Source organism: Uloborus diversus, chromosome 3, assembly GCF_026930045.1.
Source record: "Uloborus diversus isolate 005 chromosome 3, Udiv.v.3.1, whole genome shotgun sequence".
Lineage (NCBI taxonomy): Eukaryota > Metazoa > Arthropoda > Arachnida > Araneae > Uloboridae > Uloborus > Uloborus diversus.
The window spans coordinates 108,875,818-108,893,444 of NC_072733.1; the positions used below are offsets into that span (position 1 = coordinate 108,875,818).

Here is a 17,627-nt window from a genome sequence, read left to right on the forward strand (position 1 = left end):
TTTTTCTTTTTTAACTATTGAAAGACATAGTTTTAAATTATCTTGATGTTATTTTAATATCATAATTACTGACTCAAAAAATATTGGGCTTAGTGTGTACATAATTTTTCTAGTTGTAATAAATATCTATATGCTTTCTTGAATAGTTTGAATTCAGTGTTCATTTGTGAGTTGTGATGCTTGAAAATGCAGTCCTCATCATGTGGTAGCTTGGAAACTGCTAAAAATGTCCAGATTTTATTAATTTTATTTATTGAGTGTGTGTTCAAGTTCATATTTATCTGTGAAACTGTTTTTAATTCTTATAATCAGGTTATAATTTATCATTGGTTTAAATTTTATTTGAGAGCAGTAATCATGTAATGATAGACAAGGCTTACAGTTAAAGGATTAGTATCTTTGCTGATTTAGCAACATAACTTGGAACTTAAGTGTAAGAATAATTTTAATTACAACTAGCCATACCTGCACGGCAATGCCCATGCTAAGAATTTATAGGATTTCCTTTGAATGAGTGAAAATCCCCTCCACCTCCTTGCACCATTAAAAAAAAAAAGTATAAGTTCCTTTTAAATTTAAACTATTTCTCCAAAGAAATAAAAAGCATAAAACAACATTAACAGTAATTTAAAATGTCAAATAATCCACCAATGCCATTGCTTATCTTGCCAAGCAACTAAGCTACCGAAACAGAGCTGGTAAGTGAGCGAAGTGAACTCCAATCAATTAGCAATTCGATCTTCTTAACGAAAATGTAAAAACAAAAAAAACGCTCTCTTCTCTTTCCTTCGGTTATGAAGGTTACACTAATTTGAAACCTACGTACCAATCTAACTACATAAAAAAACGTTAAAAGAATAATGAAACAATGCCTAATATAAAAATACTGCACAGTTTAATTATGTGTTTGGATGAGTACCTATGATAATAAAAAATTTATGAAGAACAATCACAATTGAACAATATGACAAATCAAATTATTTATTTAAATAAGTAATTATCTTCAACTATAAGAACAAAAACAAACATTTAAGAAATAAGGAAAAACGAAACCCAATAGAAAAATACTACAAAGTCTAATTATGTACCTGAATATCGAAAAAAAAAATCGCTTTTATCCCGCCATCTATTAGGAAATCATAAAACTAAACTTACCCCTCCATCTATTGGGAATACATAGAACTAAACAATTAATTTAACATTTAATTTGCAATTTGAAATATTTCGGTCAATTTGATTTAAAAAAAAAAAAGCCTATAGACTTCCTCAATTAATGGACTATTCAACACAAAAATAATTTTTCAATTCATACAAGGGGTTCCTGAGATTAGCGCATTCAAACAAACAAACTCTTCAGCTTTATATTATTAGTATAGATGTATTTGTTTGTAAATATTATTCAAATATACTGTACAATATGAAATCTGAAAACAATTAAAATATTTTGATTTTTTTTAAAAACACTCTTCATTAATAATTAGAAAAACATAAAATGACAAATCTATAGACTAACAAGCAGATTATAACAAACTACAAGCATTTGACTCATGTAACACAGCATCTTGATGGTACACCATATCATCTCAGCCATGAATTTAGACTCAAATGATAGCCCTACTAATTTCCATCGCAGGTTATTGCTGCAAAAATAAGCTTAATAACCTCGAGTTTGCACTACATTTGGTTTAAATTTTTTGTTCAATAGCTCTAAATTAGTTTAGCTGAATGATACTCATGCACACTTTTAATATTATGTGTTTTGATGTCTTATAAAAAACTTTAAGTATTTCTTATATATATGTATATATATAACTTTTTTTCATTATGGTTTTAATAACTTTTGTTGCAGTTCTCAAAGATTTAAGAGAAGAAAGAGAGAGAACACAGTCATTAAAAAAACAAGTAACAAATCTTTTTATAATTTCTCGTGGATAACATATGAGGTAATTATGAGCAAAGGGATGTATGTGCCAAAATTTAAAATTTGGAGATAATCAGTTCAAATAGTAGGAAAACTCTGTTTTTATGCAAGAGATGGTATTAGTAGCTCTGGTAGGTGCTGCTATCAGGGTTGGCTTTTTCCTGTCCAAAACTTATTTTTCCCATCCCACTGGGAAAAACTGAAAAAGTGGTAAATACCGTGGAAAAGTGGTAAAAACCTCCAGATAACAATATGTAAGAAATATTTTGGCTTTCTGATGTAAAATGAAAGTTAGAAATAAATAGTTATCATAAAATTCCCTTGAATTTAAAATTATTCTCTAGGGAAGGAATATAAATAAATAAGAATTATTGCTTGAAACATAAAATGTGCTCACAAAAAGATTTCAACAATAATTTCCTAAATAAATATTTTAGAACACAATAAGATAATTATTAAACTTAAATACCAGGGTCTTCACAAGAAGCAAAAAATAATTTGTGTTTAGTTAAAATAACATTTTTATTACATTTTTAAGTAGACCTATTAAACTTTTTTTTTCTTTTTCGGTTGGTGTGATATTTAGACAAAATTTTCTTTTGCATTATCAGTAACAGTTGTTGCAAGGTTCTTGTCCACTCAAATGAAATGGTTGAAAAATCAGTTAAAGACATTTTTCTCTGAAGGCATTGCAATTTACGAACACTATTTCATCAGCACTATGGTAAAAGAATTTAAGTAAAATTTCTAGAATTAAAGGAACATCTTAAGGGTTGTCCGTCCTGCATCATCAGCATCTCCCACACGTGTTTTTTTTTTCTTATTTTTCAATCATCCAAAACATTATTAGAAATGGACTGGGTTTGAAAAAAGCCTCTAAATTAGTGTTTTGTTACATGATGCACAATACTGAAAAATTAAAACTAAAAACCCAATGTGGAAGTAGAAGACAAAGAATATGAATAACATTGTGATTGGTATCCAATGTATTGTGTAAATATTTATAAATAAATCCACTTCATTGTCCATTTTTGTAAATTTTCCTCTTTTTTTTCTATTAGGCTAGGCAAGCTATTATTTACTAGAAACTCAATTTTGATGTTTTTAAAGATTGTTTTGAATTAAAAAAATCAGTTTTTCCTATGTGGGAAAAACGTATTTCACAGGATGGTAAATACCGTTTTTTACCATGGTATTTACCAGGGGTGGGAAAAACCTTGCCAGCCCTGGCTGCTATACTGCATGATTTAGGGGGTGGGGGAATCAATGAAGGCCTACCTAGGATCTGAACTTTAAACATGTTTGACTCCAAACTTTTAAAAGTCCACTTACATCCCTTTGCTTCTCACTGCCTCATATATTAATTAGAAGAACTATGTTATATCATTTGTTCCATATCTCAGATTTTTAAAGTTTGATTTATATTAAGCTAATGGGCAATACATGAATGAAGGAGAAACATGTGTTGAGTCAATAACCATACCATACGATTTTGCGAAAAAGTTGAGCTGAGTTATAAAAAAGAGCAAATTGTAATAATTAATGATTGATATGAATTTTATTTAAATTCTAGCATAATTATGTTAATCAAAAAAAGTATATCTGTAGAATTATGCTTGGTACACAAGCACACTACTTGTGTACCCAAATTTAAAAAGAAAGTAGAGGAAATAATTGGAGTTGATAAAGTTATAAGTTGAGACACCTTTTTCATTGAAAAAGGAGCTTATAAAGGAAAATGATGGGAAATCTGAGCATGAAATTTGCCTCAAGGGCAAGCCCTTTATTATGTGAAGTTTCATAGGCTAGGAGGCTGATGGACACTTGGTCAAAATCATGAAGTTGAAAGTGAAGAAGTTTGTTGGAAACAATGCCATCAAGGTGGTCACACAGATTCTTGATTGGGCTCAAGTCCGGGGAATTGGCTGGCCAAGGGAGTATGCTAAATTTCCCCTGGATATCTTCAAACCATGCACGTACATTTCGAGCTTTATGACATGTTGCATTGTCCTGCTAGTAGATGCCATTATCCTGAGGGAGAGCAAAGTTCATGTAGGGATAAACATAGTCCACAAGGATTGATGCATATTTGTATTGATCCATTGTGCATCCACCATGATGAGTGCACCCAGAAAATACCATGAATACATGAACATCTCCTGTCCCCACTCAGTGGAAATCCAATTGTACTGACGTGCAAATCCTGCCCTTCATCATTGATAATTAACAGTTAGCATAAGTGCATTAACCAGGTGTCTGCTGCTGATGTCCATACATAATCAATGTTCGCTGAACCCTGCTTGTGAAGGCAATGTTAGTAGCCCCTTTGTTCATCAGGGAGACTAGTTGCTCAACTGTTGCTTGTCTATTCACCCAAACACATCTCTATAGCTGTCATTTACCTATTTGATCTGGCCATGTTGCACTACATTTGCCACATTGTTGATTTTGGATAGTGCTATTTTATCATACACAGTATACTTTTACCATGACAGCCTGTGAACAGTTCACAAAATTAACCATTCTGGAAATGCTTCAACCCTTGGACCAAAAGCCAATGATCATGCCTTTTTGGATGTTGGATAAATTACTTTGTTTTTGCACAACTGCACAAACCGAAATGTTTTCTAAACAAGATATCTCCACGAAATTTGCTGATGACACTTCCTTGCAGTGATTGGATATGAAAGATTGATATAAAAAGTAGGCAGTGGTCATATTAATATGATTTCGCTATATATTTGTATGTATGACGTGAGCACCGGTATTGAATCAGTAATTAATTGAATGAGCCACGTAAATGAATCAATCCCTCAAGAACAGAACAAAAGCCATCTTAAGCAGTAAAAAACTGCTGGATGTTTGAAAAAACATGTCACTTAAATGAATCAAGCATATATAGCAAACCATTTTTTACATGTGGTGCATCAGCTCGGTCTTTTTTTTTTTTGCCTTCTTTTAGTAGTAAAAAAAGGGGGGAGGCAGGGTTTTGCACATTTTTAATGAGTTATCTCGGGAAAAGTCAAAACAAAACCAGTGGCGAGAGACCTGGTGTCAACCAGACTTCTGCTCTCTTGGCTTTGTCACCAGTAGCATTAGCATTGAAAAACAAAGTGCAAATTCTGGCGACTATAAGTAGTTTTATGTTTGTGTAAAAAGAGTGTCGAAATTAATTACTTCCTATTTTTTGCAGTTAGTAACAAATACATTTTTAAAGCTCAATAGTTATATAATTTAAGTTTTATAATTATTTTTTCATACTCTATCATCATAAAATTCTTGAAATAGAGAATGAATATTTTGAGTGAATGGAATACTTCTAATGATACTTTAGCTTCTTTGACAAAAAATCTAAGTCCTCTTAAAAATTGTATGTATAATTGTACATTTAAAAAATTATTTATGTATTTTTGCTTAATTGAATCATTCTCTTTATTGAATCAAAGCTGTTTGAAACAAACTTGATTCTTATAAGCAGCCATCACTGCATATATAGTGGTGGACAATTGCTAAGGAGGGATTACAAAGGGTTGTGTAACACACAAAAAAATAAAAGTGATTTCATGTCAAGTGAAATAAACTGCCAGAATGAAACATAACAATGATGATTATTTATTGGGTTGTGAAGTCCAGAAAGCTTTGAAAAGTATAAGAAAATTGCGGTAAATTTCAGCAATTAGTTTACATACTATGTACAATATTTTTACTCATTTACATGAAAGTATCACTTATGTCCGGCAGATATAAGCTTTTGCTTAAGAAATATTAATTTTGTTTGCAAACTTTTGCCTCATAACCCATCGAGTTTTAAAACAAACTTTAAGAAAACTTGACAGCGTACAAAAGAATCATTATACTGAAGTTTCAAGTTAAAATTTTGAAAATTTAATATCCAAGATGAACATTTAAACCAATTTATTTCTCACTGCACATGCACAAAAGATAGCAATGTCTTAACTGTCAAAAATTTATAGCCAATAAGATTTTCCAACTTAAGTGACTGCAAGCAAGTGCTGCAAATTTGCAAGTGAACGGTTTACAATTTCTTACCATTTTGTTAAGGCCATGAAAGTCGAGAAATCCGACTTTCTTTCTTATTTTGATTTCATTACTAATATTGATCATTTTAGTTTATACTGCATTAATTCATTTTACTATTACAGTATGACAAATTGAGAAAAGAAGTGAAGGAAAAGGATGCTCTATTAGAAAAATTGCAGTCAGGTAATTTTATGTAGTTTCAAACATTTTGCTGTTTACTCATTTAGAAAAATTTGTTTTACTGGCATGATATTTGCAAACAAAAAAAAGGGGGATACAACTATTATTATAGATATGTAGTCATAATTTAACTATTATGTGTCCTAGGTAGTTTACATATTTATTGTTTTGAACTGTAAACACTTGTAATGGTTTTGAAAAATTTTCAAAAGGGTTTCTGCTCATAAATGGGAGCTGGTGAAAATTATAAGTTTTTGATAGCGTGTAAGTAGTTTTCCATTTGTGTAACTAATTTGGAATTGGTAAAATTCTAGGTTTATCACTTAGATCAACTACTATTTGTCATGGCTGGTATAAACTCTTGTTGTGCACAGGCACGTAGCTAGAACTTTGTTGAGGGGGGGGGGGCCAAGGTTGAGCGAGCTTCAAAAGAGGAAGCATGCTAAAGCAAAATTAGTAGCTCATATTCACGTTAAAAAAATAAATCCAATTAAAACTAATTATTAAAATATGATAATTAACTAAAATTAATTAAATAATTGAAATTGATGGAGCAATTGTTAAAATTAGTAAACAAAAATTTTACATTAAGTGGCAAAGAAATTATTGACAGTTTATAAAATTAACGTTAAACTAAAAGTTATCCCATACTAAGTTTCCAAACATGGATAGAAAAATTCCATCACATAAGCTTCCTCTGTTCTGATGCTTTGAAAATGAGGGATAGTATAATAATTCCTATTAATAAAAAAGTCACAATAAAAAAAAATCGGAAAACGAAAACTGTTCTAGGGATTACTTGGAAAATGCAGGTGATAATTTAATAAAATATTAAAGCTTTGTAATATATTTCAACAAAATATGTACAAGTCATTTTATTTGAAAAAATAAAGAAATCTATATCTATCGCGTCGAATGTATAACTGTATGAATGCTAAATAACGTAATTCCGCCACCCTGCCCGATTTGATCAAGATTTCTGGCAAAATTCAACCACCCTCTCGACGAAAATATTAGCAAGGTTTCATTTAAAAAGCTTGAACTAGTTCTTTATTTATCTACGTTTATAACATTCTTTTGATAATACGAAATTGAATGAAATTTCTAATTTTATCCGTTTTCTAATTATCATTTCTAACCATCATTTAAAATCTTGAACAAACAATTGTATCTCTTTGATGGACGGAGACTTCCTTTGCTGGAATCATTTTTTTTAAAAAAGGCGTATTGCCGTTTCTTTTTTTTAATCGTTATTATTATTATTTTTTTTTTTGCAACGAATTGGTAAAATAAGCTATCTTAGGATCCGCTATGGTATTATTTTTTCTAATGGGGCTTCGTTAAGAGGCTTTAGCCTTTTCGGACCTAGTGCGAACCACCGATGTGGCATCTAGTCTTTCAAATGCTACCATTAAGGCGCAGATGTGACTGGCACAAGAAATTTTGATGCCGAGTTTCCACCAGATGGAGACACTTGAGCTCTCTTCGATGCGAAACTGCACTAGGGGTTCAATTTTGTCAAGCTAAACGACTACCTGAGAGATCTTTTACCTATCGAGTAATGGAATGTATAATGAATGAAACTAAGCATCTGTGTATTTTTATTTTAACAACATTTTGGAAAAAATGCAAATGATTGCTTTTTATAAATGTTTTTTATAAGGTCATGAATGATTTGAACATTATTGGCGATTTTCCTCTGATGTTTTCAATTTGATGCTTCATTTAAAAGATCAAGAGGAGGCATCGCACCCACCTATCTCACCACCATACACGAGTTCTGTTTATTCTGCTGATACAAAACAACTTCTGTACTTCAGTCTTTTTCAAATTAAAAATATAATTGTAAACAACTACAGGGAAAATGGCAATATGCTCTATTACGAATTATCGTGACAATATTTGATTATAACCTGGTTACTTTACTGTCTTTATTAGCAGTAAGCAAGTGTCAGACTCGAAAATTTCATAATTTGGAGTCAAACGTCAAATTTTGATCATTAAGGTAATCTTCGTCCCGTTTGAGATTGCGATAATACCGTAGCATCAACTTAGATACATTTTCAACTATATGCAATGAATAAAGCTAGCCAATTTTTGGAATCAAAACTTATAAGTTTCTTATAGCCTCTGTTTGTAAATTTTTTGCTCCTCTGTCATCTGATGTTCCAAAGTCTAAAGACAATCTTTTGTAAAAAATTCTTAGAATGATTGTGGTTAAAAATCCAGTAATGATTTAAATCTACCTTCCAAAATTCAAATAACAATAATAACACTTCTGATTCTCTCATTTTCAAATTGGTATAACTTCCATTTTAGAAGCAATTTTGTAATCATCCTGTATTCTCGAAAGCATATCATATTTTATAACGTAGGTATTGACTTTTTTTCTTTCTTTTATGTCATGTTAGTAAAACATATTCTATTGCAAGAAATAGCAAAAAATTTTAACTTGAAGAAATTAAGAGTTAAAAAGAAATCTAATATAGAAGTGAAAAACACAAGAAAATTTACCTCGCATTCACCTTTTTTTAATTATTTGCTTGTAACTCAGTAAATAGCAGAAATTTTCACCAATTTATAGTTAAATGCACATGTCCGTTTGTTGTTACATTTAATGCTACCATCGCAATTTACTAATGATGGATGCATAGATGCTTAGTAAATAAATCCTCAGTACAATGGCGGTAAATAACGATTAGATAATTTATTCCAATGAAGCAAATACAAATATGCTTCTCTTGAAAAACGGAACAACATCGAAGAAAGATTTTTTTTCTTCAGTTAAAAATGACTAACCGCTCTTCTCTTGGGACCATAGACTCACAATTCAGTAAGATTTAAAAGTACGAATTTCAAATAACTACTTTTAAATTACATGTGTTTATATGGCCGAACTTGCAATTTCATAAACTGATCACAGTAAAATATTTGAGTAATTTTCAGTTTCATTCTTCGCTTTATAAAATTTTGATACAGCGAAAAGTAATTTCGTTGCAACAACTTCAAATTTTATTTATTCACTTATTTTACCTTCAAACAAAAATACTTTTTGGACATTTAATATGTTTCACGGTCATGTTTAAATATTGAGTGGAAAAACATCCGTAAAAATCTAGTTTGTGCTAAAGATAAGACACAAATGTTCAAAAAAAAAAAAAAAAAAGAATTTTTCAGGATTACAGTTTAAAAGTTGTAAGCTTTCGGGGAGATAATTAATCTATTATTGTTAAAAATAAACTAAAAGTTTAAATTGGATTATTAATCAAAATATAAAATAAATCTGAAATGAATCATACCAAAAATATAAAGAACAAAAATTAGTTAATTAATAATTAATGTTTATTTTTTTCTCATCCTCAGACACGCGAAATGTGTAGAATTTCTTTTTCGTTGCTGTCTGAACTTAGTTTTTAAATGGGAAAACAAATTAACACATAAAATTGCTCGTATTATTAAGAAAACTTTAAAAGGAAACACTACAACTTACCTAGTTTGCGTAAACTTAATTTTCTTCTGATTACAATTTCGTTCAAGATATGTTTCCTGTAAGTGTGTGGTAGAAAGATACTGTGTGTTAAAACAGAAAATAACAGGAATTTCAATTACTGATTCACCAGGGATGCACCTCACTCTGGCTGTCCTTCGTGCAGCATGTGTCTAGGAAATCAATTCCAAACGGGAAAGGAGTCGAAACAAACAAAAAAAAAAAAAAAGAAAGAAAGAAAGAAAACCACCCCAAAGAGACTGGGGAATGTTTGTTGACAGTTACTTTGCCGATGGCAATCTGGTGGACTGAGGGAAAGGGTCCGAATTTCAAGGTCACAACCCTGCTGGGTTGAAAGAATACGGAAATTCTTCGTTTTCGGACGCAGTACGCAACACAGTAAAAGACAGGCGGCAACTGGGAAACTGCAGTTATTGCACGAGGTTCTCGTGTTCTGAATCGACTCGGATGCGGGAAAACTGCTGATTAATGATAATATTTAAGGGGAAAATACCGGGTTTCATAAAATTTCTCTCTTTGGAAAATTTTTGTTGACGTGAGGTGCAACAACCGAGAAAAAGCAGACAATGTTCTTTCGGGAAGGGGGGGGTCCGGACCCCATGGACCCCCCTCTTGGCTACGTCCTTGTTGTGCATGTAATATTTATTAATGAACTCACAGCCTTTATTTCTTTTTCTTATTTATTTATTCTCAGTTGTGAAGGTATAGATGAAGTTTTATTTTTTCATTCCTCTTTTAAACGCTGCTCTATGATCCAGATTTAAGAGTTACTTCATCAAATTAAGATAAGTTAGCATCCTTACTAACAATAGAGAAAAAATAATAAAAATTGCTTTAATTGCCTTTTTATTTGAGAACGTTAGTGTGTCACATGAAGTTTTTGTACCATGATAATTAATGGATTGGACATAACGCTTTTGGCTATAATTTTGCACTTAAGCAAAAATAGTTAATATAATGGATATTATTGGTAAATAGTTTAAAATAAGTAAAAGCAGGAAAAAAAATATATTTATTTATTCATTCATAACTATGAAATCACGAATAACGAGATTAAAATACTCTACTAAATCAACACTTTGTTAAATGCAAACAATAACTATGCAATGCCATAGATAATAGTTACATATAAAAAGCAAATTACCACTTAAAATGTTCTTTCCTTCTTCAAATACTTATTTTTAAGTTGACTGTGATATCTGTGGTAAGAAGAGGAACTACTCATGTAAATATTTTTAACCTTCAAAACTATTTTCTTATGGTTTTTATGCTAGTATTAGATAAATTTATCAGTAACAGGTTTCAGTACCAGACTTGAGAAGAGTCATAAATATCTTCATTTATAAATACAAATTTGGTTTTCCTAAACAGAGCCGCCCTAGGCAGACGAAAAATCTACCACAGAGTTTATTCTGTGTTATTGCATGCTTTCATTTTTTTTTATTTTTTAGTTTCTTTCTACTCCTTACCTTTTCGTGCAATTTCATTTGCAACTGGATTTGATTCAAAGAGCCAAATCAAAAGTTTTTCCTGTAAAGTGTACCACTTTTGAAATATGGATCACATTCCAAAGATTTTTTAAAAACTCTTTCTTGATGTTTGTTTTTTAATATAGTACATTTCTTGCATTTAACACCACTTAGCTCGCGCGCCCCCTCTACACCACAGGCAGAAAAAGCTAAGTCGTTGTGCAAATGACACAAAAGAGTGTGGCGGTGATCTAGTGGTAGTTGTTAGTAGAAAGCGGTTATGCCAAAAGCCCCATGCTACACCCAAAAAAAAATAAAAAAGGTGAGGAAATTTTGCCGGTCGTGCCGGATTATCCAGGCTTGTGGTAGGAAGTACAGACAAGGTAAACAATGGCCTGAGCCGTGCGACACAAATCAATACACTTGTAGTCAAAGACATTTCATCAAAACAAAATATATCGTGTCAAAGAGAGGTTTCGCTAACAGAAAAGATGCAGTCAAAGCATGTAACGCTGAAACGCCCGTTTCAGGCCGGCGGTAGAATTTAGAAAAAGGCTAAAACTACAATATGTATGACATGGGTCACAAAACTCGACAGGTAGAGACAAGGTCACTTACCTTATGGCCATGATTACCTCATCGGTTGAAAATGAAAGGTGAGATGCTAAAATCACACTGGCTCCAGGATCCTTAATTCCACTTAAATCCAGTCGAGAGGCTTCGAGGTGCGCATACATAGTTTTAGGACTATAAATAGACTTATGTCAGAAAATATGACAACTGAAAAGAAGGCACTTCAGCAGATGACCCAAAATCTAGCCTAAAAGTTATTCTGAAAAGGAGCATTGGACCACCACAACGGAAAGAAAGGAAAAACAAGTGTTTAAACTTGACTAACAACTTTATTTTACACATATTGAAAACTAAACGGTTCAAAAGATTTAGCCATTCACTGGCTGTTAACCTGGTGCGAACGATCACAACGATATCACATGTTAAGATTACAAAAGACAGTATGCGTTCAGCATCATAGTTTGAAAATCACAGAAAATACTAATGCATTAAATATTTTAAGGTGGTCCGCCCAAAAAGAGTTTAATCCGTAAAGTCATACGACATTTGCTCCGAGAAAAATTAGATAGAAATTAAAAGAAAAATGAATCAATCTTAGCTGTTTCGGGTAATCTGTTCCACCGCCATGAGAAAATTCCCCCGGTCGGACAAGCTGTTCGAGCTCTGCGCTTCCTCAGACACAAGTGAAGTACTCACTGCAAAAAAACAGCGAGGCTAGGTTTTCACACAAAGCATTCCGGCTACCCTCGAAAAGGGTCACTGACCACGAAACTACAGGCTCTTGACCAATCAGATTCCATATACTGCCTCGCGCTTTGAAAAGGCACCCTCGCCAAACAGGTGAGAAAGAACTGTTGCTTCGGTCATGAATTTGACCTTGACCCAGAGCGGAGGAAAACTCGAAGAAATCTTTCCTTTCACGTTATGCAAAGGGAAAATATATTAATTTACGGGGGTTGTATTATAGATTATTTTTAACATGTGAGACACTCTCTCACATTCCCCCACCAAGCCAAAGTTGGAAAAAAAACAAAGAGGGGTGGAACAGGCGAAAGCTAGAGCAACATGATATTCTGAGAAGAGGCAGTCTTGCCCAACGGAGCCAATTATATGAGACTACATATCACACATTCAGTTGCAATGTTAACCTAGAGCGGATCGGACCACATAATCATAAACACTAAGCCTTGAATAAAACATAATACATTTATACAAAATAATAGCAGCTGCAGCATGCATTGCATATAAACAACAGACGTCTGTGGGTGAAATGAGATATTTACAACGAAACGGGACAATAAGTATAATACACCATGTGTGGGATTAGTCCCCTGATAAAAATAAAAACTGTTAATGCGACTGGGAGCTCAAGATAAAATTCTCAAAGGTGGCAACCTAATTACATGTACTCACATGGGTGACCTGAGTTAAGAGTAACAACACAAACTGTGACAGTTGAAAGCAAAAGGCAGATAGTTCTAACCAGATTTTGAACGTCAATGCACGAAATGTCATTGAATCAGTAAAAAAGTGAAAGATATCCTTCAGCAAAGTTTTCTTTTTTTTTTTTTTCTGATGCCAGCAGACAAACAATGTCGGTAGCACACATCATCAACTTCGTAGAACACTACGGGACAAAAAGAGGTTGGATACAAAAATTTACAAAGCTAGCTCTTTTTTTTTAAAGACAAGATTAAGGGAAGCGCCAAATGAGGCTGGTAAACCAAAAAGGGAAACCACTTTTGAAATATGGATCACATTCCAAAGATTTTTTAAAAACTCTTTCTTGATGTTTGTTTTTTAATATAGTACATTTCTTGCATTTAACACCACTTAGCTTTTTCTGCCCATCACACATTTTCAATCTATTCCAAAGACTTAATTACAAGAAATAAAGTTTTGAATACAATAATTGTGTAAAAGAACAAATATGCTTCAGTCATTCAAGAAGACACATTAATTGAACAAACTTGAGCATACTAATGCCTGTGAAAATTCCAAGTCAACTCCTAAATGTGACGCCTTCTGCTTTTCTGCAGTGAGGAGAGCCTTCCCACAGTTATTCTTGACTTATTTATTACCATGGTAGAAAAAGTGCTCACTTGCAACAAAAAGTGCAAAAAAAAGTAATCTATTCAATAATAAGAAATTGATGTTACTATAAAAAAATTAAGAAATATAGATACAGTCGAACCTGTCCATCTTGAATGTTGAGGGTTCAGAAAAAAAATTAGAGAAAGACAGGTTTTGAGATATGGAGGTTTTGATTTTTGCATTTAAATCTAGCGACTATAAGTTGTTCAAGCAATGCGTACACTGTCGGTGAACTGAATAGAAGTATAATATACTGAAAATAAAATAAATTTATTAAATAAGCAGTTCATTATGCTTTAATGCAATACCATGTATACCTCAATGGAAAAAAACTGTTAACAAAGTTTGATGATTAGTTTTTGTTTCGTCTACAATTCCTTTTAATTTTGCAATGGCTGTAAAACCTTCCTCACTAATACCGTCCTGTGATTCAAGGAAGTTTCTAAGAGTTTCATTTGCTTTTTCAGCATCTTTTTTATTGACTTTGGGAATGTCTGTCTGTTCTGTTTCATCATCGTCGTCTTCGGATTTGACTTGAACTTCTTTAATGATCTCTTCATCTGTAGACTCCACAAGTAGCCAGAGAATCATCCGCATTTACAAACTCATCAAATGAAACGTTTACTTTCATGATTCTTTTAATTTCGATCCAATCCAAATTTTGTAGCTCAATGTCAAAGTCTTCAATTTCTTGCAATTCCTCTTGCCTAGGAATTTTTTCTCTGAATCCAACTTTAGTAAAACTGTTCTTGATCGTTTCAGCAGTAACATTTCTCCAAGCATAATCTATCATCCTCATCGCATCTAAGACTGGGATTTTCGGAAGGGCATTTCCTTCATCAATGGCACTTAATAACTTTTTCACAAGTTCTTTTCTGTAACTCACTTTAAAACTTCGTATTACCCCTTGGTCAAGGGGTTGCAGTTTTGAAGTGGTGTTTGCTGACAGAAAGTCAACGCTAACATTCTTTAGAGATGGCAGTTTTGAATGTACCCCACAATTGTTAATAAAAAGTAAAATCTTCCTTTTTTTTAAGTCCATCGATCTGTCAATCCTTTTCAACAATTTGCCCCAAAAATATTGCCAGTCATCCAGGCCTTCTAATTTGATTTGTACGCTATTGGGAAAGATTTGATTTTGGAAAAACATCTGGGATTACCAGAGTGTCCAATCTTCAATGGTGGAAGTCTCTCACTTCCGTCTTGATTACAGCTAAAAGCACGGTTACTCTCAATTTGCTCTGTTTACCTTCTCTGCATTCTTCACCTTTAAAAATGGCTGTTTTGTTTGGCAAGCATTGATAAAAAAAAGTCCTGTTTCGTCAGCATTATAAACGCCAATAGGATCAAAATTTTTCAGAAGTGAAGGGAGCTCATCGGTTATCCATTTGTCGCAAATGCTTTGTGGTACTGCTGCGCTTTTGCCACAAAGCTTTCGAAAAACAATGTTGTGCCTACATTTAAAACTCTCCAACCAACCATTGTTCGCTTTAAACTTCGGAATTTCCAAGTTTTATTGCCAACTCCGAAGCTTTATCTTGCAGCATCAATCTGCTGACAGGAATTCCTTTTTTACGACACTGTTTAAACTACAAAGTCGAACATTCATCTAAATTAGTAAAAGTACATTTTCTTACTTTTTCAACATTTTTGTTGTCTGTCTTCAACAAAGTTTTGTTTTTTATTATTATGGATCGAGTGCTTGGTGGGATATTAAATTTTTTAGTAACGTCAACTTTTTCATCAGAGGGTTTTGATCCAGTAAGTTCAAAATTTTTCTTTTCTCTTCTATAGGAAGAACATTCAATTTTCTTTTCACAGATGCCATATTTGGCTCAAAACACTCAGGAATAACGCAGCTATGTGAAAATCTCAGAAGAGCAACAAGAAAAAACACCAAACACAATTTCACATTCAAGAACTCTGGTCTTCTTCCACGAACAGGCATGAGATACCGCAATTTCCAGGAAAATGATAATGAAGAATTCAATTGATTCTTCCTTCCTGCCCCCTACTGTTTCACTTACCCTGTTTTCCTTTGCAGGGGAAATAATAGCACCACTTGTCCAGTTTATCAACTTGAAGTGACACTTTTCATCTCTCCCACCCCTCGTAGTATTGTGGGCCAGTCAGTGTTTACACTTGCATTCACTTAGTATGTTCCCACCCCCTCGCTCCAACCCCTAGGCTGGGTATTTTCCTCCATTATTTCTTATTTTACGGCTAATCTCCTGCCTACTTATGTTCTTTAATCCATGAAAAGAAAACAAGGTTGCACTTAAAATTTCCATAGTAGCGAATTCTGAACTTCGAGAAATAGAGGTTTTACGTACTAAGTATTCAAGAAAAGCAGGGAAAAAAGCATTAAAAATTGAGTGTGCTGAGAAATTAAAAAAATTCGAGATATGCAGTTTTTCAAGATATGCAGGTTTCAAGATAGACAGGTTTGACTGTATTTTTTTTAAAGAATAGTAAAAAATGTGAAGTAAAATTTTGCCATCCCTTAAAATTTGCTGCTCTAGGTAGCTGCTTTCTCTGTCTATTGGGAAATTCGGCCCTGTTCTTCCTAAATCACTTTCATCCATAAATAGAGCCATGGGGGGGGGGGGAGAGTAAAGGGTAGAGTTGAGTAAGTTGAAGATTGAAATATCACTGACTTGACTTGTTTTTACATGTGCCAATAGTGGTTCATATTAGTTATAAAACTCTTACTTTACCTATATCACAAAACTAATAAAGCAGCAGAAATTACACAATTTTGTGTACTGAATCTACAAGGTTCTGCATTGTGAATGCAGGAGTTTAAAAACTTATAGAAAACACATTTTTCTACCATGTTTTTCTATCATTGTTCGTTCATCTACATGATCCCTATTTTTTCACTTAAACTTTATTAGTAGTTTCATAGGCAGTAGGATTTTGTAAAACTTTTTATTAATCTCCTTGAAAATTGACCAAAACTAAAGCTTTTTGTAGGAAACGGTTATTATAAAGGTTTTTTTTTTTAAATATAGAGTCAATTTTTAATTATAAATAGAAACTTTTTTCAATCCTCCCTAAGTGGAACTTTTTTAAAGCAATTTTTTTCTTTGTTGATCCCATTTGGGAACATTAGTGTTTTAAAAGTATTAGTAAATATTCTATGAATGTCTTCAATTTCTGTGAACTCATGTTACAATGTGATTTGACTTATACAAAATTTTTCAAGAGTACGCACATTTTTCAAGAGTAATTCCAAAGTGAAGCATTGAGTGTAAGTATTGGCTTAGTTATTAGATACTAAATCTTGGCTTTGCGAAAATACTTTCATCCCTTTAAAAAAGAGAAAAGGACTTAAGGCAGAAGTTCCCACACCGTACCAGTCTATAAACCCTACTTGGTTAGTGTGAAAAAAATTTCCATTCAATTCCGGCAAGACATTCTTTTTGTGTACAAAAAATCTAATGTTGTTATTCTGTGAATTGAAGTCTCTATATTGTCATAGTAAGGTTTATTACTTAGTCAACCACAGTATAAAACACTCAACTTGGCATGGGTGCATCAACATTTGTATAATTTTATTGTTTGCATAAATCTATATGTTTTTGTATTAAAGTGTGATACTTATAATTTGTATGATGAAATATTTTTTAGTTTCTGCAGCAGTTATAGATGAATTTAGCACTCTGAAAACTAAATATGAATTGGAAACTGAAGCTTCAAGTAGCGTTCTTAAAAGAGCCACAAAAGTATGTCTTATAGTGTTTCATTATACTTTTATATTTCTACCATTCAGCATCATACTTAGAAATTATAAGATTTTATTACTTTGAGTTTCTGAAACTTCAGGAAACAGGTATTG

At 32.5% G+C, this 17,627-nt stretch overlaps 1 protein-coding gene across 1 annotated transcript in view; it reads left to right on the forward strand.

The window, feature by feature from the left end:
* LOC129218887 (shootin-1-like) overlaps positions 1–17,627 on the forward strand; it is a 140,643-nt gene that overhangs the window by 4,284 nt on the left and 118,732 nt on the right. The window contains exons 2-4 of the mRNA XM_054853208.1: positions 1,850–1,902; positions 6,085–6,145; positions 17,420–17,514. Of these exons, the coding sequence (XP_054709183.1) occupies positions 1,850–1,902; positions 6,085–6,145; positions 17,420–17,514 (209 nt within the window). The remainder of the gene's footprint in view (positions 1–1,849; positions 1,903–6,084; positions 6,146–17,419; positions 17,515–17,627) is intronic.